This window comes from Zingiber officinale, chromosome 8B, assembly GCF_018446385.1.
Source record: "Zingiber officinale cultivar Zhangliang chromosome 8B, Zo_v1.1, whole genome shotgun sequence".
Lineage (NCBI taxonomy): Eukaryota > Viridiplantae > Streptophyta > Magnoliopsida > Zingiberales > Zingiberaceae > Zingiber > Zingiber officinale.
The window spans coordinates 17,055,080-17,078,565 of record NC_056001.1 but is presented as its reverse complement, the minus strand read 5'-3'; the positions used below and the strand labels follow the sequence as shown (position 1 = coordinate 17,078,565).

General features: G+C 43.0%; 1 protein-coding gene across 1 annotated transcript; it reads left to right on the top strand.

Moving 5' to 3' along the window:
- The first annotated feature begins 21,641 nt into the window (after nt 1-21,641).
- LOC122014231 (MYB-like transcription factor ODO1) lies at nt 21,642-23,043 on the top strand. Its single transcript, XM_042570405.1, has 2 exons — nt 21,642-22,119; nt 22,206-23,043. Exons 1-2 carry the CDS (start codon nt 21,857-21,859, stop codon nt 22,720-22,722), a joined length of 780 nt encoding a protein of 259 aa, XP_042426339.1. The 5' UTR covers nt 21,642-21,856; the 3' UTR covers nt 22,723-23,043.
- The last annotated feature ends 443 nt before the right edge of the window (nt 23,044-23,486 follow it).

Below are 23,486 nucleotides of genomic sequence, written 5' to 3'. Positions count from 1 at the left end.
AGCAATTTTTTTTTTTTAATTTGTTAGATCCAGGTGCATCACAATACTGAGCATGGCTGTAAAAGAAGTAGGTTGATTCGTTAAGGTAGTCTCTACTCTTCAGATTGGCAACATCCTAAAAAGGCTCTTCCATTAAATGGATTAACATACATAACCCAACTTAAGGGCAGTATGAAATCTCACAGCCTTCCTGAATCCTACAAATGACAAATCTAGTTTGTAGAAAATCCCACAGATACATGGAATCTTTCATATCCGATAGCTTGCAGATTTTAAAACAGCTGATTCGTTTCCTAAATAAAGAGTTATTTTCTAAGACTTCCTACTGTGATTCCTAATTACAACAGGAAGTCTACTTTTCTTATCCATGCTAGTCCTGTGTCGTCTTATCTGAAGGATGAACAAAAGAGAGATATCCCGTTCTCTACTCTGCAAGTATGATTAATTTATTTTCTTCTCGTTTATCAATCAGCATCTCCATTGATGCGGCGATAAAGGGGATCTGTTAGGCACGGGTCAAATGTTGAAGTGGAGATCAAAGTCAAGATGATCAACATCAAGATGTCAAAAGGCTCGCCTACAGTGTCCGAGCGGAGGCCGACTACAACAGCCGGTCGAGGCCTACAGTGTTCGATCGGCAAAAGGCTTGTCCGAGCTAACCCACACGACCAGCTCGGGATAATACGGTAATACAGCTAGACGCTTAGTGCGGAACGGCAGGACACTGAGGAGATCGAAGAGCTTGTCCGATCAGGAGGGACAAACTACTACGCCCAATCACCACAAGGAAGAGCAGCTGAAGCCGATAGAGCGGAGGAGTCCCGACCGAGCGGCTACCTCGCTCTGCCAAGCAACGGGACCATTGTTATCTCTAAGGCTGACATAACGGAGGAGTTCCGGCCGAGTGACTACCCCGCTCGACCAAGCAGCGAGACTATTGCTATATCTTTCTGATCTTGTCCGGAATCTGAGTCAGACAGACCGCCGGGTGAGGTGGATGGAATGTTGACTGAATCGCGACGTCCCGAAGGGGGGTATGCTAAGAGGGCTTCTATGTTGACCAAGTCGTCAGAAGTCCTCTGGTCAACGCTACCTGCAGCCAGCAACCGGGTCGCCTTAGTCCCTGGAACCCGATGCTCGAGGCAGATCCAACGAGTATATAAGTAACAGATTAAGACGCATAATAATGAAATGAATGTAGAGTGAGTACGGAGAACGTACCCTGGCCCAGGGGGCGCCCTCGGATGGGACGTTACTCGAGTTGTCATGATCCGGAAGAGCAAATGACTATAAGCAAACTGGAGAGCTAGATCTGACGACGCGGAGCCAGACGTTGTGGCACTAAACTGGATGCGACCTCGGCATACAGGTCGGGATAAGATGCATGTAGGCCGAGATAGGACACTAGCACACAGATCGGGATAGGACTGTTGGAACCCTAATGTTGTTTTGGTGTGATTAACAAGTTAAGTTAGGTCCTGTGTTTTTCTAACATTGTGTCTAAGTGTGCAGGAGCTTAGGAGCACATGTAGTCGAGCGGAAGACGTAGCTAACGAGAAGGACGGCACGCGATGCGTCCGAGGGATGAGGCGCTACGGAAGAGTACACCGACGAACGAAAAGGAAGCGTGTGGTGGTTCCGAGAGACGAGAAGCCGGAGCGGAAGACTGCTCGAGGAGCAAGAGACGCAACTAGCGAAAAGGACGGCACGGGGTGCGACTGAGGGACGAAGACTGCAGATGAGTACGCTGACGGACGAGAAGGAACCACGCGACGATTCAGAGGGACGAGAAGCCGGAGCGGAAGCCTGCTCGAGAAGACCGGAAGTTGGGTTCGGGTGAACCCTATTCCGGATGGCAAAGATCACCCAAGCGAGCGAAAGACTCGGTCTGAGGTGAACGGAACTGGAGCAGAAGACCCGGGTTGAAAAAAGTCAACGGGGTTGACTTTCCCCGCCCGGGGCGCCCGGAGTTGACTTTTGACCAGATCGAGTTTTGACTTGATCTGGACGTTGGGGGATAAAGTTTATCCCCCCTAGGGCGGCCAAAACCCTCAGGGCGCCACGACCAAGGCTATAAATATAGTCTTGGTCCAAAAGCTGTTCAACGAACTCAAGAATTGTAATTCCAATGCTTGTGTGCTTTAAGTTTAGAGTTGAGCTTCTGTTCTGTGCTTAAACGCTGTAAGAGGCTTCTCCGCCTGAAGGAGATATTCTAGTGCGCTTCATTTTCCTTGGATTAACAACTTCCCCGGTTGTAACCAAGTAAATCTCGTGTCTCTTACTTTTAGTTTATTTGTTTAATTTATTTATGCAAGTGTTTTGTTGAGAGTTCGAGAAGGGTTGGTTTTTTATTTTTGTGTTTACAGGATATTCAACCCCCCATCAAGTCGGCCCGCAACGGTCAAACAAAGACATCGGCGTGCAGGCCGGAATAGGATCTCGACACGTATACCGGGCTATAACAACAAGAAGGCTAGACACAAATCACACAGTCTGAAATACTGTTGGTTGCTACTCGGAAAACCTAGAGGTTCCACTGTACAAAAATTTTGTACAAAGGTCTGAACCTTTTCCTAGCTACTATGTGTTCTTTTAAATTAAATTTTGGATCGCCTGCGGAACTTAACACGTTTGATCCAAAACTTAATCTATTTGTTCTTTTAGGTTTTGACTTGGATCTCCTGCGGAACTTAACACGTTCGACCCAAGTCACCTTAAGTTATTAATTCCATTAAATATTAATTTCCATAATTGGTTCCCAGTACTGACGTGGCGAGGCACATGACCTTCTTGGATATGGGAGCAACCACCACCGACTAGACAAAACCTTTTATGGAAAGCTAATATTTAATTTCCTAAAATAACTTTAGGTTAACCGAAAAGAACAATCAAATCACAAGGAAAAGAAAAATAAAAGAACACTATATCGAAAAAAATTCGAAACTCTAGAATCGTATGCCTCTTGTATTTAGTATTATTTCCAAAAATAACTAGTATGATGCGGAAAGAAAAAATACTAGTTATACCTTTTAGAAAGACTTCTTGATCTTCTACCGTATTCCTCTTCTAACCTCGGACGTTGTGTGGGCAACGATCTTCCGAGATGAGAACCACCTTTCCACCTTCCTTCTTTCTTCTAGATTTCGGCCACAATAAACTCCTCCAAGGATGAAGAATTTCGGCCACCACCAATGCTCCAAGGGATGCTAGAGATGAGGCTTGCTTTTTCTCCTTCTTCTCCTTCCTTGATCCGGCCACAAACAAAAGCTCCACCAAGAGATGAGTTTCGGCCAACAAGAGGAGAGGAGAGAAATAGGGCCGGTCACACCACCAAGGAAAAAAGAGAAGAAAAAATAGAATAGAGATCTTCACCATGAAGCCTCCTCTACCCCCTCTTTTATAATCCTTGGTCTTGGCAAATAAGGAAAATTTAATAAAATTTCCTTAATTCTTTTGCCATTGAAAAAGAAAATTTATTTAATTAAAAATAATTTTCTTCTCATCAATTAATATGGCCGGCCATATTAAAGCTACAAACAAGGAGAGTTTTAATTAATTAAAACTTCCTAATTTGTCTCTAGAAATTTATAAAAAATTTCTCCAATAATTTTCATCCCTTCATGATTGGTTAATAAAAAGGAAATTTTATAAATTAAAATCTTTCTTTTAAACATGTGGATAAAAAGAAAGTTATCTCTAAAAATTAAAATCTCTTTTAATCTACAAATAAGGAAAGATATCAAATCTTTTCTTAATCTCTTGTAGAAACTTATAAAAGAGAATATTTAATTTTTAAACTCTCTTTTAAATCATGAACATGGTTAAAAAGGAAAGTTTTCTTAAAATTTAAAATCCTCCTTTAATCAACAAATAAGGAAAGATTTCAAATTTTAAACTCTCTTTTAAACATGTAGATGATTTACAAATTATGAAAGTTTTTACCAAAAATTAAAACCATCCTTTTAAACTACAAATAAGGAAAGAGATTAATCTCTTCTCTTAATCTTTTGTAGAAAGCTATAAAAGGAAATTTTTAATTTTTAAACTCTCTTTTAAAATCATGATATCCACATAAGAAATAATTTTAATAAAAATCCTTTTTAATATTCTAGTGGCCGGCCACCTAAGCTTGGGACCCAAGCTTTGGCCGGCCACCTACATGGCTCATCCACTTGGTCTTGGCCGGCCATAGCTTGGGTTCCAAGCTAGCTTGGCCGGCCCCATTGGATGGGTAAGAAGGTGGGTATGTGGTGGGTATAAATCTCTATATACTAGAGGCTACGATAGGGACCGAGAGGAGGAATTGGTTTTGGTCTCCCGATTAAGCATCCCGTGTTCGCCCCGAACACACAACTTAATTTCATCAATAATAATTCATTCCACTAAAGAACTATTATTGAACTACCGCACCAATCCCAAATTACATTTTGGGCTCCTTTTTATTATGAGTGTGTTAGTCTCCCTGTGTTTAAGATAACAAATGTCCACTAATTAAGTAAGTTACTGACAACTCGCTTAATTAATATCTAGCTCCAAGAGTAGTACCACTCAACTTCATCTTCATGTCGGACTAAGTCCACCTGCAGGGTTTAACATGACAATCCTTATGAGCTCCTCTTAGGGACATTCTCAACCTAGATCACTAGGACACAGTTTCCTTCTATAATCAATAACACACACTATAAGTGATATCATTTCCCAACTTATCAGGCTTATTGATTTATCGAACTAAATCTCACCCATTGATAAATTAAAGAAATAAATATCAAATATATGTGCTTGTTATTATATTAGGATTAAGAGCACACACTTCCATAATAACTGAGGTCTTTGTTCCTTCATAAAGTCAGTATAAAAGGAACGACCTCAAATGGTCCTACTCAATACACTTTAAGTGTACTAGTGTAATTATATAGTTAAGATAAACTAATACCTAATTACACTACGACCTTCCAATGGTTTGTTCCTTTCCATCTTGGTCGTGAGCTACTGTTTATAATTTATAAGGAACCGATAACATGATCTTCTGTGTGTGACACCACACACCATGTTATCTACAATATAAATTAATTGAGCAACTACATCTATCATAAATGTAGACATTTGACCAATGTGATTCTTATTTCTATATAAATGTTTATACCAAAAGCTAGGCTTTTAGTATACACTCTAACAAATACAACCGCGGCTTGAAGGCCAGAACACAACAATGGCTCGATGGCTAGAATAGTGCCGAAGACGCTCGTCAACGTGGGTCAGATACCGAATCGACGTCAGAAGTGTATGACAATGTGGATCGGAGGCCGTCTATGACGATGGGGCATGGTTGTAGCTCATAGGCCATTTGTGACGATGGGACCCGACAGCGGCTCGGGGCAGATTTTGAGATGGCATGGTCAGCCGGTGACCTCACAACGACAGTAAGGTGGGCGGCGACCTTGGAGGGCAACGTCGGATGACGGTGAACATCAGAGAGAAGGGCACCAGTAAGGAGGGAGAGGGAGGCAGAGATGGGATGCCGACGACCGTTGGAGGTGGTTGTGGGCACTGGTCGATGGTGGTGGCAAGGGGCTGGCCAGCGAAGAGTTGCGCCCTTAACGCTGTAGAGGGTAGGCAGTGATCGTTGGAAGCAGCGGCGGCAGTGAGGAGGCCGACGGCGATGAGAGATGACCTTTGAACGAAGAGAGGAACGTCGGAGAAAAGGTGCTCAACGCTTGCCGATGGATGCGGTGAAGGCGGCATCGATGTGCATGAGGTGGCGGAGTGCAGCATTGGCAGCGGTGTGAGGAGAAAGGGGCAACCAGCCTCGAAGGCGGTCAGAGTCAGAAGCGTGCTCCCATCAGCGGCGAAGGCGAGAGAGCGTGAGAGAGGGGGGGCGTGCGTAAGCAGGGAGAAGAGGAGGTGTTAGCGTTGGCGAGGGGATGCAATTGAAAAACTCCAAGGCAACATCTGTGCTTGGGTAGTGGCAGCCTTGGCCGCGACATGGAGAGGTAGAGGCAGCTTGGGCAGCAAGCGTGGAAAGGAAGAGGTTGAGGGAGCGGGGGCTCTTGGCCATCGAATGCGGTGGTGTCTGACTCAGGGCGAAGACGGCGAGAGGGTGTCGACCTCACCATTGTGGAAGAGGGCTGAGAAGAAGCGGACCTCCACTAGCCGGCGTCCATGAGGAAAAGGTTAAGCCACCCTATGGCAGTGGCGGCGGCAGGAGCAAGCCACAAAACAACCCCCCCCCCCCCCCCCAATTTTCGCATGAACAATGCCCTAAAAGGGGATACAATCGAATGACCAAAATGCCCTCCTTCTCCCTCCTAATTCCCACTCTACCCTTGAGTTATATCTATATCACAAGTCTCTCCTTTAAGTATAGTTGGAGGAGGCGCAAGTCCGACTGACTAGACCCAGCCAAATGAAAAGCGAAATCCGTCCTGAATGCAGAGTATGATCGCTCGGCTTGCCGTATAACATCAAATGAATAGCGACGAATTGCAAGCACCTGGTAGAGCAACAAGTGAGATGCGAACGATGAACGTCGGGTAGAGCGACGAACGGAGGTGGGAGTGATGAATGAGGTGAATGTCGACCATGCCATAGGGAGAATGTCGAGCAAGTCGAAAGATGACGAGCAAAGGGTTCCGAGGGCACGATCGAAAAAATGCCGACCGAGCGACAATAAATCACGATCTAACAATCGAATAATGCCGACCTAGGAATTGAAAAATGATGACCAAGCAATCGAAAAATGTTGAGTGGGTCGAAAGACGATGGGCGAGCGGTATCAAACGTGTGATTGAGAAAATGTCGACCGAGCGATAGTAAATCGCGATCGTGCAATCGAATAATGTCGACCTAGCAATCAAAAAATCTTGACCGGGTAATCGAGAGAATGATGATCGTGCGGAGCCGTGAGTGTGACCGAGAAAATGCTGACCGAGCGACAGTAAATCGTGACCAAGTAATCGAGAGAATAATGGACAAGCAGAGTCGTGATCGTGATCGAGAAAAATACCGATAGAGTGACAATAACTCGCACTGGGGCGAGAGTCTGGAGTCCAAACGAGAAGTCGTTAGTCGCGAGAGCATGCTCGCTTATAACTCGCTTTGGGATAACAGTTTAGAACCCAACTGGAAGGTTGTTGGTTGCGAGAGCATGCTCGCTTATAACTCGCACTTGGGCGAGAGTCTGGAGGCGTGAGAGCATACTCACTTATAACTCATGCTGGAGCGAGAGTCTAGAGGCCTGGGAGTATGCTCACTTATAATTCGCGCTAAGACGAGAGTCTGGAGGCGTGAGAGCATGCTCACTTATAACTCGCGTTGGGGCGAGAGTTTGCAGGTGTGAGAGCATGCTCACTTATAACTCGCGCTGGGGCAAGAGTGTGGAATCCCGACCGAGAGGTCGTTGGTCATGAGAGCAAGCTCACTTATAACTTGTACTGGGGCGAGAGTCTGGAGGTCTGACCGAGAAGTGATCTGGAGGTTTGACCAGGATTTGATCTAGAGGCCTGACTAGGAGTTGATCTGGAGATCTGATCAGGATTTAATCTGGAGACCTGACCAGGATTTGATCTAGAGATCTGGCCAGGAAGTAATCTGGAGGCCTGACCAGGAGTTATGATCTGGAGGCCTGGGTTGATTTGGAGACCTAACCAAGAGTTGATCTGGAGACCTGACCAGAACTAGATCTAGAAACCTGACCCAGGAGTTGATATGTGTTGGTGCAAGTTGCACCAAAATCAAACCTAAGTTTTAATGTTGTCAAAGGTTCAAGTTAAGTCTTCTTGTGATCTAACAAGTTGACTGAGTGTGCAGGATGTTTACTCAACCGGGAAAGACCTAGTTAAGCTAGGCAGGAGAAATCTTAGTAGATCGTGGAACCCAGGTGCAAGTCCAAGTGAGTCGAGGGGACCAGATACTTGGCGGTGTGATCGAGAGGTCTGGAGGATCAAAGATCAAAGGAAAAGTCCTGGGGAGCCGATCAAGGCTGAGTGAAAAGTCCAAACTAGATCTGAAGGATCTAAATTTGGCAGGTAGGTTGAGGTAAACAAACTGGAGGAGCGACAGTGAGGTCCGGTTCCCGAAGGGAACAACCTTAGGTCGTTGATCCAATTAAAGAAACCGGGAAGGTTTTCAAGTTGAGATCAAGACAGTTCTACTGTCTCTTATTATTATTCTTGCATTATACTATTACTGCACTAATTTCTGTTTTGCAAGATGTTTTGCCTAATACTGTTTTGCAGATCTGAGCAGATCGGTCGACCAAACCAAGCAGAATCAGCACAGAAATTAGACCAGATCAGAACTGAGTCCCAGTCAGATCAAAGCATGATCGGTCGACCAAACCGACAGATTGGTCGACCGAACCGACAGATCGGTCGACCGAACCATAGTGACTCAGCACAGTATAGATCATCACCATCGATCAGCAACAAAGTAAATAAGCTGATCGGTCGACCGAACCAGGGGATTGATCGACCGATTCAATCAACATTTATCAACATTAATTGATGATCTCGGCACAATCACAACGAACAGGGAAGGAGGCTATTCGGTCGACCGAAAGGCATGATCGGTCGACCGAACCATTAAAGACCAGTAAATGCAAAAGATCGAGCCAGCTTCGAACTTCAGCTAGGAAAGACGGGAGCAGGTTCGGTCGACCGAAAAATAGGATCGGTCGACCGAACCTCCAGTACATCTATAAAAATAGGCTTGAAGACAAAGGCCAGACAGAACTTTCTGATCATCTTCAAGTCTTCTCTGTGCGTACGGATTGTGCTACAAGTCTTCGACTCCACAAAACTACTCCGTCCGAAAGTGCCGACCGAGCTTCAACCTATACATATTTGTCGGTATATTTTTTATATTGCACTTAATTTCAATAAGATAGTAGGATTGTTACTATCTTATTCTATTTGTACTTGTACGATCTGCTTCTCTCTGAAGATTTCGGAGAGAAGAGTTATAGTGATTTGCCCATCGGTGTGGTCAAGGACCGCGGGCTTTCGAGTAGGAGTCGAGCTAGGCTCCGAACGAAGTAAAAGAACGAGTCTCTTTGTTTAATTTCCGCTGCTTAACTTTGATTTTTAATATACGAAAAGAAGAGTTTTAAAAAATGATATTCACTCCCCCCTTCTATCGCAACTACTCGATCTATCAATTGGTATCAGATCATGTTAGCTCTGAAATTTCTTAACTGATTTTCAAAGCATTTTTTTTTTAAAACTTTTCTCTTTTCTTTTAGATTTTTTTTATTTTTCTTCTCAAGCACTACTAATCCCAAGACGAAAGTCTTGGAAATATTTTTCTCTTAATTCTTATCTTGCTAGGATGTCGAATTCTTATCAAGAAGGTTACAGCACCGTAAGCCCTCCACTGTTCAAAGGAGAAAACTTTAGTTATTGGAAAAATAGAATGGAGTGTTACTTGAAGTCCGATATCGAGCTCTGGTTCACAATCCTAAAAGGTTACACTCTACCAACGAAAGACGGAACAACCTTAGAACCAGAAGAATGGACTCCTCAAATGATCAAGAAGGCTCAACTGAATTACAAGGCAATCAACACCATTTAGTGCGGGCTCACAATGGAGGAGTTGAACCGAGTCGATCCCTACGACAACACCAAGAAATTGTGGGACTCACTAGTCAAACTACACGAAGGAACCGACGACTCGAATGTAAACAAAAGAGATTTACTTTTAAAAAATTTATTTAATATAAAAATATTTCCTGGAGAGACGGCCTCGCAACTACACGCTCGTCTGAAGGACATACTCAACGACCTCCACCTAATCGGACACAACCTGAAAAACCGCGACACTATAAGGTACGCTCTGAACGCCTTTCCGAGGAATGCTTTGTGGGCATCGATTGTAGATGCCTACAGAGTTTCCAAAGATCTTTTAATTCTTAAGTTAGACGAGTTATTTTGTGAATTGGAATTACACGAACAGTCTAACACAAGCCATGTCGAGAAAGGTGTAGCGTTGTATGCAGGTTCAAGCAAGGAAACAAAATAAAAAATGAAGATCGAGTCAGAAAGCGAACTAGACTCGGACTCAACGAATGAAGAAGAATTAGTCAACATGGTCCGAAGGCTGTTGACTAAGAAGAAATTTAGAAGAAGCACCAAGAAGATCCCACCGAACCTGATCCAGAACAAATCAGAAGTGATCTGTTATGGATGCAACAAGAAGGGGCATTTCAAAAATGAATGCCTAAATCGGAAAGAATAAAGACCTAAATCAACAAGACGAAAGAAGGCTCTTCAAGCAACATGGGACGAAACTTCTTCCGACGAATCCGACGTGGAACAAACAAAGCACTCAAGCCATCTTGCATTTATGGCAAGAAACGAAGATTCCGGGTCCGAGTCCGACGAAGAGTACGAATCCGAGATCGACATCGAGTCCGACGAAAGCAACGGATCAGAAGATCCAAATATGGTAACAATTTATTCCAAGTCTAATTTACTTAAAGTAGTTAAATGTTTGTTTAAAAAATTGTCGAAATCTGAAAAACAAAATAACTTGTTACTTAAGGAAATAGATCATCTTAAGCAACAAGTTAACTTGAGTGACTCGACTAACCGGGTTCAAGTCGGAACTTCAACTCAAGTTGAAAAACTTGAGGAAGAAAATTCCGATTTGAAAGGTCAAGTCGAGCGACTCAAGACAACGTTGGAAAGGTTTGAAATGGGATCCAAGTGTCTAAATATGGTACTTGGATCGCAACGAGCCGTGTACAACAAATCAGGACTCGGTTACAAACCCAAACAAACAAACAAATCATATTTATCCTTAATCAGTCAAAATACTAGAAGGCAAGTCCAAGCATGGGTTCAAACAAAATTTTTAACCAAACAAATTAAACCAAATCTATACTTGGTCCCTAAGAGTCAAATCTATTACTTAGATAGACCTTATCTAAGCTATGACTCAGGGGGAGCAAGAAGAAAAATAATACAACCAACTTGACTAACCAAACTCAATACTTAGGACTAGGTTTATTTTCTGTTTAGAACGGTTAGATGAAAAAGGTTTACCAAACCCTACAACATAGCATCGGAATGGATTGAGATGATAGTACGTCAAGGAAACTTTGTCGAAGGCATGTCTAGGCTGAATATGGAATTCTACCTGGTGCACTAGACTTAGTGGATCTGACCGAAGCTACCCCAATCAAACATGGGCTAGTTAGACCAAAATTTAGTATTAAGTTCTTTGGGCAGGAACAGTTTGGAAAGCCTTCAGCAAGTGGTCTAATGATATTCAAGTAGGTCGTATGCCTCGCCACTGAACTGAAAGTTTATCCTTAGGACACCTGCTTGATTAACCCAAAGCTAAGTTTGATTCTAACATGGGTTCAATAACCTTTCTTGATTAATTAAATTAAAACTTAAAATCAAAATTAAATTCAAAATTAATTAAATTCAAACTTAATTCAAACTTTAATTATCAAACCTAATTCAAACTTTAATTATCAAACCTAATTCAAATCTAATTCAAACTTTAATTATATTCAAACATAATTCAAACTTAATTCAAACTTTAACCTAATTCAAACTTTAATTATCTCAAACCTAATTTAAACTTAATTCAAACTTTAATTTAAATTCAAAATTAATTATCATACCTTGATTTAAACTTAAATTTATAATTAATTATCAAACTTATTAAAAATTATTAAAAAAATTTTAAAACTTATTTTAAAATTATTTTAATTTTTTTAAACTTATTAAAAATTTTATTAAAACTTATTTTAATTTTTTTTAAAAAAACTTATTAAAAATTATTTTAAATCTTATTAAAACTTATTTTAAAATTGTTTAAAAAAACTTATTAAAAGTTATTTTAAAACTTATTAAAAATTATTTTAAAACTTATTAAAATTTATTTTAAAATTATTTTAAAAACTTTTTAAAACTTATTAAAAATTATTTTGAAACTTATTAAAAATTATTTTGAAACTTATTAAAAATTATTTTAAAACTTATTAAAAATTTCTTAAAACTTATTAAATTTTTTTTAACTTATTAAAAAATATTTTAAAATTATTTTAAAACTTTTTAAAACTTTTTAAAACTTATTAAAAAATTTTAAAACTTATTAAAAATTATTTTAAAACTTATTAAAAATTTTTTAAAACTTATTAAAAATTTTTTAACTTATTAAAAATTATTTTAAAAACTTATTAAAATTTTTTAAAACTTATTAAAAATTTTTAAAACTTATTAAAAATTATTTTAAACTATTCTAAACTTATCTAAAATTATTTTAAAATTATTAAAAATTATTAAAAATTATTTAACATTATTAAGAATTATCTTAAAATTATGAAAGAATTAAAAAAAAAAATTAAAATGTTCCGTCGACCGAACAAATTGTTCGGTCGACCGTTCAAATAGAACTGCTTTAAATCCCACTTAAATTATTCGGTCGACCGAAAACATAAAATTTCATCCGTTCAACTACCCTCCACCCACCCTGTATCTGTGCCAAGGTAAATATATCGGTCAATCGAACATTTTTATCGGTCGACCGAACGTCTGCTCACCGGTCAAAAGGACGAGAAATTTAAGGGATCGTGCGACCGAACCCCTTATCGATCGACCGATCGACCTTTATAAATACAGGTTTCGGTAGACCGAAAACCTCATCCCCCCAAATCCTATCTTTTCTTTCTTCCTTGCATACGGAGTTTTTTCGCCGGTTTCAGTTCTTCTAGTAGCCCGACAATGCCTCAGTAACGATTTCTTTATGCTAAATCTTTTAAAATATTTATGCACAATTATTTATTGCTATTTTTTTATATATAGTGAAAAAAGTAGAGCTATTGCGCAACGAGAGAGGCTAGCTCTCTTAATCCCATTCAGGACCCTAGGTTTTCTACTGAAGAGTTAAGACAATCTTTTCCTAATAAAAAATTTAAGGTGATAGGTACTCGCTGTTTGGATCTCCAATTCTACCAAACCTTTTGTCCTGAAGCCATAGAGATCAATCAACACTATCAACTTGATAGCATCATCTTTTGTAGACATGCATACAATCCTATTCTCTGTTCAGAATTTTACCACAACTTGTGTCAACTTGATCCTCATCACTATACGACTAGGGTCGCCACTAGAGAAATGCTCTTTGATCTGGATATGTTTCTCAGATTTTTACGGATACGACCCTCAATTAATCGTATCTTTTTCAGTGCTTCCATTCCAGATCTATTACCTGCTCTATTTGCACATCTTACTCTTGATATTATGTATGCTGACTTCTTTGAGGGACCACGTCCTAAGAAGATGTCTACTGTACCACTTAGTCCAAGAGACAATGTTTTTTATAAGATGGTTGTCTCTTGCATTCATCCACTGTCATCTAGAGATCAGGGTGTTTTACGACCAGTCCATCTTTTTATGATGTATGCCTTACGACATAGACTAGAGTTTGACTTAGGCTACTGGGTGTTTCGGTCCATTATCTATTATGCGGGGTGTAGCACCTCAAATAAAGTTTATATGATCCAGTGTCATATTCTTACTGCCTATTTTGCTTCTCTGGGAGTGGGTGTTCATCGGGGTGAGTTGATTGAGTTGTCAGATTTTGATCTTGTCGGGGTTAGGCAATTGTCCTTGGTTGGGATTAAGACTAGCGACGAGGGTCTTGTGTATAAACGGACTCATCCACACTACATTCCACCGACTGTCAATGATCCTATTCCTGAAGATGATCCGGTCCCAGTTACTGCACCTCCTCCAGTATATATTGATCCAGGATTTGCCATGACACCCTACTTTTATTTTCCTCAAAGCAGTTCATATGCTCCTCCTCCTCCTCCTCCAACTAGTGACTTCTTTACCCTTCTGCGATATGATATTTTTAGTCGCTTTAACTCCTTGGAAACAAAAATGGATGATCAGTACAGCTCTCTTCAGGGACAAATTGCAGATTTTCGTCAAGAGATGCTGGATCGTACTGATCCTTTAGAGAAGGAGCAGCGAAGGGTGTTTGACTATTATCGAGATGATGAGGATGAGGATGAGTGATTTTTAGGATCTGTTGTTTTTGACTTATTGTATATGTTTACTTGGATTATGACTACATTTAATCTTAAGTAATTTCTAGTTAGTAATGTCTTTTGCTAAATTTTATAGAATAGTTTTTCTTTCATTTTAAAAATTATTACTTATTTTTTTAAAATTAGTTTTGTAAAAATCCCCTTTCAAATTTTTGGTTTTCAAATCTCTTTTCAAAATATTTTAATTTTCTGGAGTAGCTTAGGATCTACCGTAGACTGCATGATCCTATAGTTTTAGGAGCCAGCATCTCACAAGCACAGTAGGATCTCTTGTTTGATAACTTAGAATGAGTGAGATGCTTAGGTCTTAGTCCTAGATTTCAGATGCTTATGTCAGTGCATCGATATAAATCTGGGCTTTAAATAACATACATGAATCAATTTGAGTTAACTAGCTAGTAAATACCTAGTTAGTACTAAATACTCAAATTGACTAACCTGAGTCATCAGCTACTATCTTGTGGTAGTTAGCCTTGAACAAAGGTTGGACATTTCATCATAAGGACAAATTTTCCTTAGTTTTCCTACCCATGCTTGGACTTTTAGGAATTTGACAATTTTAGGGGGAGCTTCAAAACAAGATTTTTAAGTTTATATTATTTTTACTTAGTGATCAAATTATTTTCAAAATATATTTTTCAAAATTCATTCTTTTCAAAATATAATTTTTCAAAATATTTTTCAAAATTTATTCTTTTCAAAATATAAAATTTCAAATGTTTTTTTAATTTTCAAAATGTCTTTCAAAATTTATTCTTTTTAACATATAATTTTCAGATATTTTCAAAATTTTTATTGACTCAGTAAATTTTTTTAGTAATGTGATCCGGATATAGGGAATGGCACGGGAGTAATTAAGGAGAAGGAGGAGGGCTTTTTTGTCATTTCGCCTTTAGGTTTTATGGGCTTAAAAGAGCACGGTTCGTGCTCTTAGGGAAGGAGGGTTCTGTTCGTGAGAGAAAAGGGAGCCCGCCGCCAGCCAAGGGGAAGCAGGGGTTTGCCCCTCTCACGCCCTTCGTCGGCGACCGATGAAGCCGCCGGAGTTATCCTCCTCCTCTCCTCTACCCCCTTCCTCCGGTCTCACACCATCGACGCCGCCTAGGAGAGGGCGTTTTCACTGCTGCCAGGGGGAGAACCGATCACCGCCGTCGCGTATGGCGTCCAGCGCTGCCTCCCCCTCCGGTGTCGTCTCCTCCAGCAGCAGCCGGCGTCTCCAGCCGCCTCCGGCGATTGCTACAGTCGTCGCCGGCGTCTCCAGCGCTGCCTCCCCCTCCAGTGTCGCCTCCTCCAGCAGCAGCCGGCGTCTCCAGCCGCCTCCGACGACTGCCATAGCCGTCGCCGGTGTCTCCAGAAACCTCCGACACCTCCGCCACTGCCGCCTACACTTCCCGTGGTGGGTGCCGGCGATCACGGCGAATACCACCTCCAAACCACCGCCATAGTCGCCCTTGGCAGCCCGCCGATGTGGATCCGGCCATCGGGCCGGTGTATTTCATTGTTCGTACCATTATTATGCTCGTTAGTCATTCGTATTATCCGGCCTGCGTGCCGTGTGCCGGCCTGTGAGCCGCTGTATTATTCCGGACTACTGCGACTTGGTTATCGACACGACTAGCTCACTCATCCATCCGAGGGCGCCCCCCTGGGCCAGGGTACGTCATCCTGCTCGTTCTTCTTGCATTTGTTGCACTCTTCTATTATTATCTGGATACTCATATATCTGTGGGATTCGCCTCGAGCATCGAGGTACCAGAGGCCGGGGTGACCCGGTCGCTGGATGCAGGTATAGTTGACCGGAGGAGGACTTCTGACGATCTGGTCAACGTAGAGGACAGCTCATCAACCGGGTCATGGGGAGGCGGTCAACCTTCCAGACACGTCACACCGGCAGGTTTGTTTTCTCAGCTTCCAGACAGGATCATAATGTTTTTCAAAATATTATTCAAACTTAGTATTACGTTTAAATTCTTTGATAAATATTTTCATACTTTAATCATTTATATTTAGAAAACGTTATGATTAAAATCTTACTTGGTTTTTGGGTCTGCCCCTATTTTTGATGTGTGTCAAAGGGGGAGAGATAGTGAATTCAGTGGGAGTTGTTTAATTCAGGGGGAAAAAGTTAAATTGTTTGTTTATTTACTTTTTGTATATTTTTAATTTAACTTTGAACCTTGGTTGCCAAACATCAAAAAGGAGGAGATTGTTGATGCAAGTTACACCAGAATCAAACCTAAGTTTTGATGTTGTCAAAGGTTCAAGTTAAGTCTTGTTGTGATCTAACAAGTTGACTGAGTGTGCAGGATGTTTACTCAACCGGGAAAGATCTAGTTGGAAGCTAGGCAAGAGAAATCTTAGCAGATCGTGGAACCTAGGTGCAAATCCAAATGAGTCGAGGGGACCAGATACTTGGCGATGTGATCGAGAGGTCTGGAGGACCAAAGATCAAAGGAAAAGTCTTGGGGAGCCGATCAAGGCTGACTGAAAAGTCCAAACTAGATCTGGAGGATCTAAGTTTGACAGGTAGGTTGAGGTAAATAAACTGGAGGATCGACAGTGAGGTCGGGTTCCCGAAGGGAACAACCTTAGGTCGCTGATCCAACTAAAGAAATCGGGAAGGTTTCCAAGTTGAGATCAAGACAGTTCTACTGTCTCTTATTATTATTCTTGCATTATACTATTACTGCACTAATTTTTGTTTTGCAGGATGTTTTGCCTAATACTGCTTTGCAGATCTGAGCTGATCGGTCAACCGAATAGTAGGATCGCGGTCGACCGAACCAAGCAGAATCAACACAGAAATTAGACCAGATCAGAACTGAGTCCAAGTCAGATCAAAGCATGATCGGTCGACCGAACCGACAGATCGATCGACCGAACCATAGTGACTCAGCACAGTACAGATCATCAGCATCGATCAGCAACAAAGGAAATAAGCTGATCGGTCGACCGAACCAGGGGATCGGTCGATTGATTCAATCAACATTTATCAACATTAATTGATGATCTCGGCAGAATCACGATGAACAGGGAAGGAGGCTGTTCGGTCGACTGAAAGGAATGATCGGTCGACTGAACCATTAAAGACCAGTAAATGCAAAAGATCGAGCCAGCTTCGAACTTCAGCCAGGAAGGAAGGGAGCGGGTTCGGTCGACCGAAAAATAGGATCGGTCGACCGAACCTCTAGTACATCTATAAAAATAGGCTCGAAGACAGAGGCCAGATAGAACTTTCTGATCATCTTCAAGTCTTCTCTGTGTGTATGGATTGTACTACAAGTCTTCGACTCCACAAAACTACTCCGTCCGAAAGTGCCGATCGAGCTGCAACCTATACATATTTGTTGGTATATTTTTTATATTGCACTTAATTTCAATAAGATAGTAGGATTGTTACTATCTTATTCTATTTGTACTTGTACGATATGCTTCTCTACGAGGATTTCGGAGAGAAGAGTTATAGTGATTTGCCCATCGACCTTCGAGTAGGAGTCGAGCTAGGCTCCGAACGAAGTAAAAGAACGTGTCTCTTTGTTTAATTTTCGCTGCTTAACTTTGATTTTTAATATACGAAAAGAAGAGTTTTAAAAAGTGATATTCACCCCCCCCTCTATCGCAACTACTCGATCTATCAATCTGGAGGTCTGACCAGACTTGATCTAGAGACCTGACCAGGAATTGATCTGGAGGTCTGACCAGGACTTGATCTGGAGACCTGACCAGGAATTGATCTGGAGGTCTGACCAGGAATTGATTGGGAAGCTCAACCGAGAATTGGTCTGGAAGCTCGACCGAGAATTGGTCTGGAAGCTCGACTGAGAATTGGTTTGGAAGCCCGATCGGGAAGTAGTCTGGAAGCCTGACCGAGAGATCGTTAGCAATACTCCGATTCGAGACCGGTGGTGATACTCTGGCTCAAGACCAGTGGCGATAGCTCGCCCCCGAATGCGTGAGGTGAAGCCCTGAAGTTCATAGAACCGGAGCCCATAGCAATATGAGGGAGGAGAGCATTTATCATACCTGATCGCGGAGTGGTGTCGAGCGATTGAGGATCTGTCTCGGTCCCTCAACTCCCGAATACCAGTGGAGCAAGGGGAGAAGATAATAATCTGAGCCCTGACCGTCAAAGGGAGTGAAACCCATGTTAATATAAGGGAGCAGAGTCCATAGCAATAGAAGGAAGCAGAGCACCGTGTGTGAAGGGAGCAAAGCCTGTAGATATAAGAGGATGTAAAATAGGCAGAGGATGCATAGCATATAGTAGTAATAGAGTGCACCACCTATAGTAGTAAGAGGATGCAGAGCCCTATGATGAAGGGTGTAGAGCCTATAGCAGCAAGAGGATGCAGAGCCTATAACAATAAGAGGATGTAGAGTCTCATGGTGAAGGGTGCAGAGCCTATAGCAGTAAGCAGATACAAAACCCCATGGTGAAGGGTGCGGAGCTTATAACACACTTGACCGGGGAGCTAGGCCCCTAGTCCCTGATCTGAGAGTAAGGCCCCAAGCCTGTAATCAAAGAGAGAGACCCCTATATCCTGATCGGGAAGTTGTACTGCGAGTCACTGATCGAGAAGTTTGTGTCTCTAGTGCCTGATCGGGAAGTTGGGTCGTTAATGTATGATCGGGGAGCTAGGACCCTAGTGGCCGATAAAAGATCAAAAGTCCTAGTCTTTGATCAAGGAACTAGGGTCTTACTCTCTTATCAGGGGGCTATTGCAGATCCTATAACCGTAAAAAGAGAGCAGAGACCGTAACGTACCTGATCGAGGAGCCATGCCAACCGGCTGAGGGTTTGTCTCGGTCCCTTAACTCTCGAATACCAGTAGAGTCAGGGAAAAATATAATGGAAAAACTAACCTGTCAACCAACTAAAGCTTTAACTTAATCCCTCGACTCCCGAATACCCGTGGAGCGAGAGGAGAAGATAGTATGTTCGTTAGGATTCTCCGGGACTGTGATAATGGTAGAGAACCTCCCGACGTCGTCCATCTTTACATTCCAGAACAGGTGGAGAAGTTCCCACATACGACACCAAATTGATCCTGTTAAGAATCTGAGTCAGACAGATTGTCGGGTGAGGTGGATGGAATGTTAACCAAATCGCGACCTCCCAGAGGAGGGTATGCTGAGAGCTTCTATGTTGACCAAGTCGTCAGAAGTCCTCTAGTCAACGCTACCTGCAGCTAGTGACCGGGTCGCCCCGGTCCCTGGTACCCCGATGCTCGAGGCAGATCCAACGAGTATATAAGTAACATATTAAGACATATAATAATGAAATGAATGTAGAGTAAGTATGGAGAACGTACCCTGGCCCAGGGGCGCCCTCGGATGGGACGCTACTCGAGTTGTTGTGACCCAGAAGAGCAGATTACTATGAGCAGGCTGGAGAGCTGGATCTGACGACGCGGAGTTGGACACGGTGGCACTAAATAAGAAAGATATTGGCACGTAGGTCGATATATGACTTCGACACACAGGTCGAGATATGCCTTTGGCACGTAGACAGAGATATGACACTGGCACACAGATCGGGATAGGACATCGATGCGCAGGCCGGAATAGGATCTCGGCACGCAGGCCAGGCTATAACAACAAGAAGGCTAGACACAAATCACACAGTTCGAAATACAACTGCGGCTCGAAGGCCAGAACATAACAATGGCTCGATGGCCGGAATAGTGCCGAAGACGCTCGTCAACGTGGGTTGGATACCAGATCGATGTCGAAAGTGTACGACAATGCGGATCGAAGGTCGTCTACGACGATGGGGGATGGCTGCAGATGGGGCCCAACTACGGCTCAGGGTAGATTTTGTAATGACGTGGTCAGCCGGCGACCTCGCAACGACAGCAAGGGGCTGACCAGTGAAGAGTTGCGCCCTTAATGCTAGAGGGCAGGTAGTGATCACTGGAAGCAATGGTGGCAGTGAGGAGGCCGACGACGATGAGAGGTGACCTCTGAACGAAGAGAGGAACGTCGGAGAAGAGGCGCTCAACGCTTGCGAATGTGGTGAAGGCGACATCGACATACATGAGGCGACGGAGTGTAGCATCAAGAGCGGAAGCGGTGTGAGGAGAAAGCGGCATCCAACCTCGGAGGCGGTCAAAGTCAAAAGCGTGCTCCCATCAACAGCGAAGGTGAGAGAGCGTGAGAGAGGGGTGGCGCGCGTAAGCTGGGAGAAGAGGAGGTGTCAGCGTTGGTGAGGGGATGCGATGAAAAATCTCTAAGGCAGCATATGTGCTTGGGCAGTGGCAGCCTTGGGCGCGACATGGAGAGGGAGAGGCAGCCTTGGCAGCAAGCGTGGAGAGGAAGAGGTTGAGGCAGCGGGGGCTCTTGGCCGCCGGATGGGGTGGCATCCGACTCAGGGCGAAGACGGCGAGAGGGTGTCGACCTCACCGGCGTGGAAGAGAGCCGAGAAGAAGCGGACCTCCACTGGCCGACGTCCATGAGGAAAAGGAGAGACCATCCCATGGCAGTGGTGGCGGCGGGAGCAAGCCACTAAACAACCCGCCCATTTTCGCATGAACAATGCCCTAAAAGGGGCTACAGTCGAATGACCAAAATACCCTCCTTCTCCCTCCAAATTCCCCCTCTACTCTTGAGTCATATCCATATCACTTTCGATATCCTTTTGGTAGATAGTGTCGCTGATATGAGACATGGTCAACAGACAGATCGTACGGTGAAAGCTTCTACTGACTTGTCAGGGATATGTATGCCCTGTTAAGGTATGATGTTAGAGACACTTTCCTATCAGGTCCTTTCATATGACACATTCGAGAAACGTGCACGTCGCCCGCCAAGACTCTATGTAAAGGGAGTCCAAGCATCGACGGAGGTACGCGTTATTACTATTTATGTTTGCGTTAATGTTGCTCTGTTTTCTTTTACACTTCTAATGACTGACTCGAGCGTCGGAGGGTCAACGTCGAGGACCCCTTTCCTGATTTAGCACTGACATTGTTTATTTTATAGAACGTGGTTTATATCCCGTCAATGTAGAAGCCATATTCTTAACTTTCCTTCCTCCCATTTTAAGACAAGGGCATCCATCCATCATCTCCACCCTGTTTCCTTTTGTGGGGTTGACCTCATGAAGCAATGGTTGTTGGTACGTTTGTCTGTCAATTACATACATGAATTAGGTCAAATACTTGGAAATTAGTTGGCTAGTTCGTTCTTTAAGAAAGGGATATGGTAGTCCTTGTGGAGTCCGGTTGAAGTACGTGAAAAAAAAAATTGGTTTGGTTAGAGGTATCATTCTGTTGCTAAGGACTCTTTCTTAGGGGAGATCAGGTTCCTCTTTCTTTCCATATTGGATAGTGCGAAGTAAAATCTGAACTAACAGAGGAGCTCACCCAGTCAAACCATGAGATGAGAGTGCTCATCTCAATGGAATCTACAGTCTCTAAATCATGAGTTTGAGAAGCAAACGTAGGCCCTGCGCAATGCTGACACAACAAAATACAAATGTTCTATTAACGAGTATACTTGTCGAGACAAAATCAAATAAGGTAGTTAGCTTAGAGAACACAGTCATCCACTGACTTCACAGATGATGACAACTATGGGACCAAAGGATGAAAGGGAGGAGGAGTTTTGGCTGTCCTTGCACATCAGCTACCGTCACCATCACACTCGATCAAAGAAAACAGAGCTCAGTTCGATTGCAGTTGCCGGGTTCTTTTCAACCGGGATGCTTGCGCACAGCAATATCAAGGGCGAGGGTAGGTGCTCTAAATATAAGGGCGTGGTAGTCCCGTATCTTTCCCCTGGTTGCCAGAAAAGATGGGAAGACGCCCATGCTGTGATAAGCTGGGAGTGAAGAAGGGGCCTTGGTCGGCAGAGGAGGACAAGAAGCTCATCAACTTCATCCTCGCCAATGGCCATTGCTGCTGGCGCGCGGTCCCCACGCTCGCGGGGTTGCTCCGGTGCGGCAAGAGCTGCAGGCTCCGGTGGACGAATTACCTGCGGCCGGACCTCAAGAGAGGCTTGCTCAGTGAGGCGGAGGAGAGGCTCGTCATCGATCTCCATGCTCGCTTGGGCAATAGGTTGCCATACTAAATTTTCCCCTCCTCGGTGAATATTTTATAAGTTTATCGATCTGTCGGAGAATGACCTCTCGGCCTCTATGCAGGTGGTCAAAGATTGCTGCAAGTTTACCGGGAAGAACAGATAACGAGATCAAGAACCTCTGGAACACGCACATCAAGAAGAAACTAGTCAAGATGGGCATTGATCCTGTCACTCATCAGCCCCTCAAACAGCAACCGAGCCCTGTGCCCTCGCAGTCCATCGTGACGGCCGAGTCCCGCTCCGACGACCAGACACACTCTCACGAGCACGAAGGCCAAGTCCCTTCCTCTGACAACACAAGCCCGGCCGAGGCCAGCTCTGATTCCGGCAGCACAGACGCATTGCTAAGCTCCTTATTGGAAGACAGCACTTCGGTGCCCCAGCTGGATGACATATGGCAGCTCACAACCAGCGAAGACAACTACGGCAGCACCGGCGCCGGCGCCGACCAGATGCCGTGGGACGACAACGAGGGAATCTACGAGTGGCTGCTGGACTACCAGGAATTCATCGTGGCTGATGTGGAATCCGAGAATTTGGAAGGAGAGAGATCCACGAATGGCACGTCGAGTAGGTAGAAAAACTGGACCGGAGTTCTTGGTGCAGTGTATGTGGACTTAAGTGTAGATTAATTACATATCAATAAGTTTGACTGTTGAAGCAAGGCTGATGATCTTTGATCCCCAAGCAAAAGGAAAAAAACAAACAAGCATACACACATATATGCCCGAAGTTGTATGAAATCGTATCTAGAAACTTTTGTTCAAACAAATAGGTTGATGTTCATACATATGAGAGTGCATGTTGAATTATAGCACTTGGTCATGTTCAGAAACTGTGTGCAGTAGTATGTGTCCCTCTTTCTCCCTGCCTTGTTTGAGTTCAGAATCATCCTCTACGTTTAACACTCTCACAAACTTTCAGCTATTGACTTTGATTGCATCCTTATTTTATATCGGCAGTTTTTATTTTTATTTTTATTTAAAAAAAAAAAGTATTCTGAGGGAGAAATTTCACCTTTCAAAGTTGGAGTAAGGTAGTCTGTATCTGTCTTTGGCTTTTTCTTCAGAATTCATCAAACCATAAAGCAGTCCATCGTTAGACGTGGACATTTATATATTGTCTAGTGAATTACATTGGAATACTTTTTATGCCAATTACTTGTGGTCTGCCTCAAGTCAATTATCAACAACATATCGAGCAGTGACAACTAAAAAAACAAAGTTGATTTTGCTGCACCAGTTAGAGAACATAAGTTTAAACAGAATTTCCCTTCTCTTATGCAAGGTGAGAGTCAATCTTGCGATCGTCCAACTACAAGTCCATGTCGCATATGCCATCC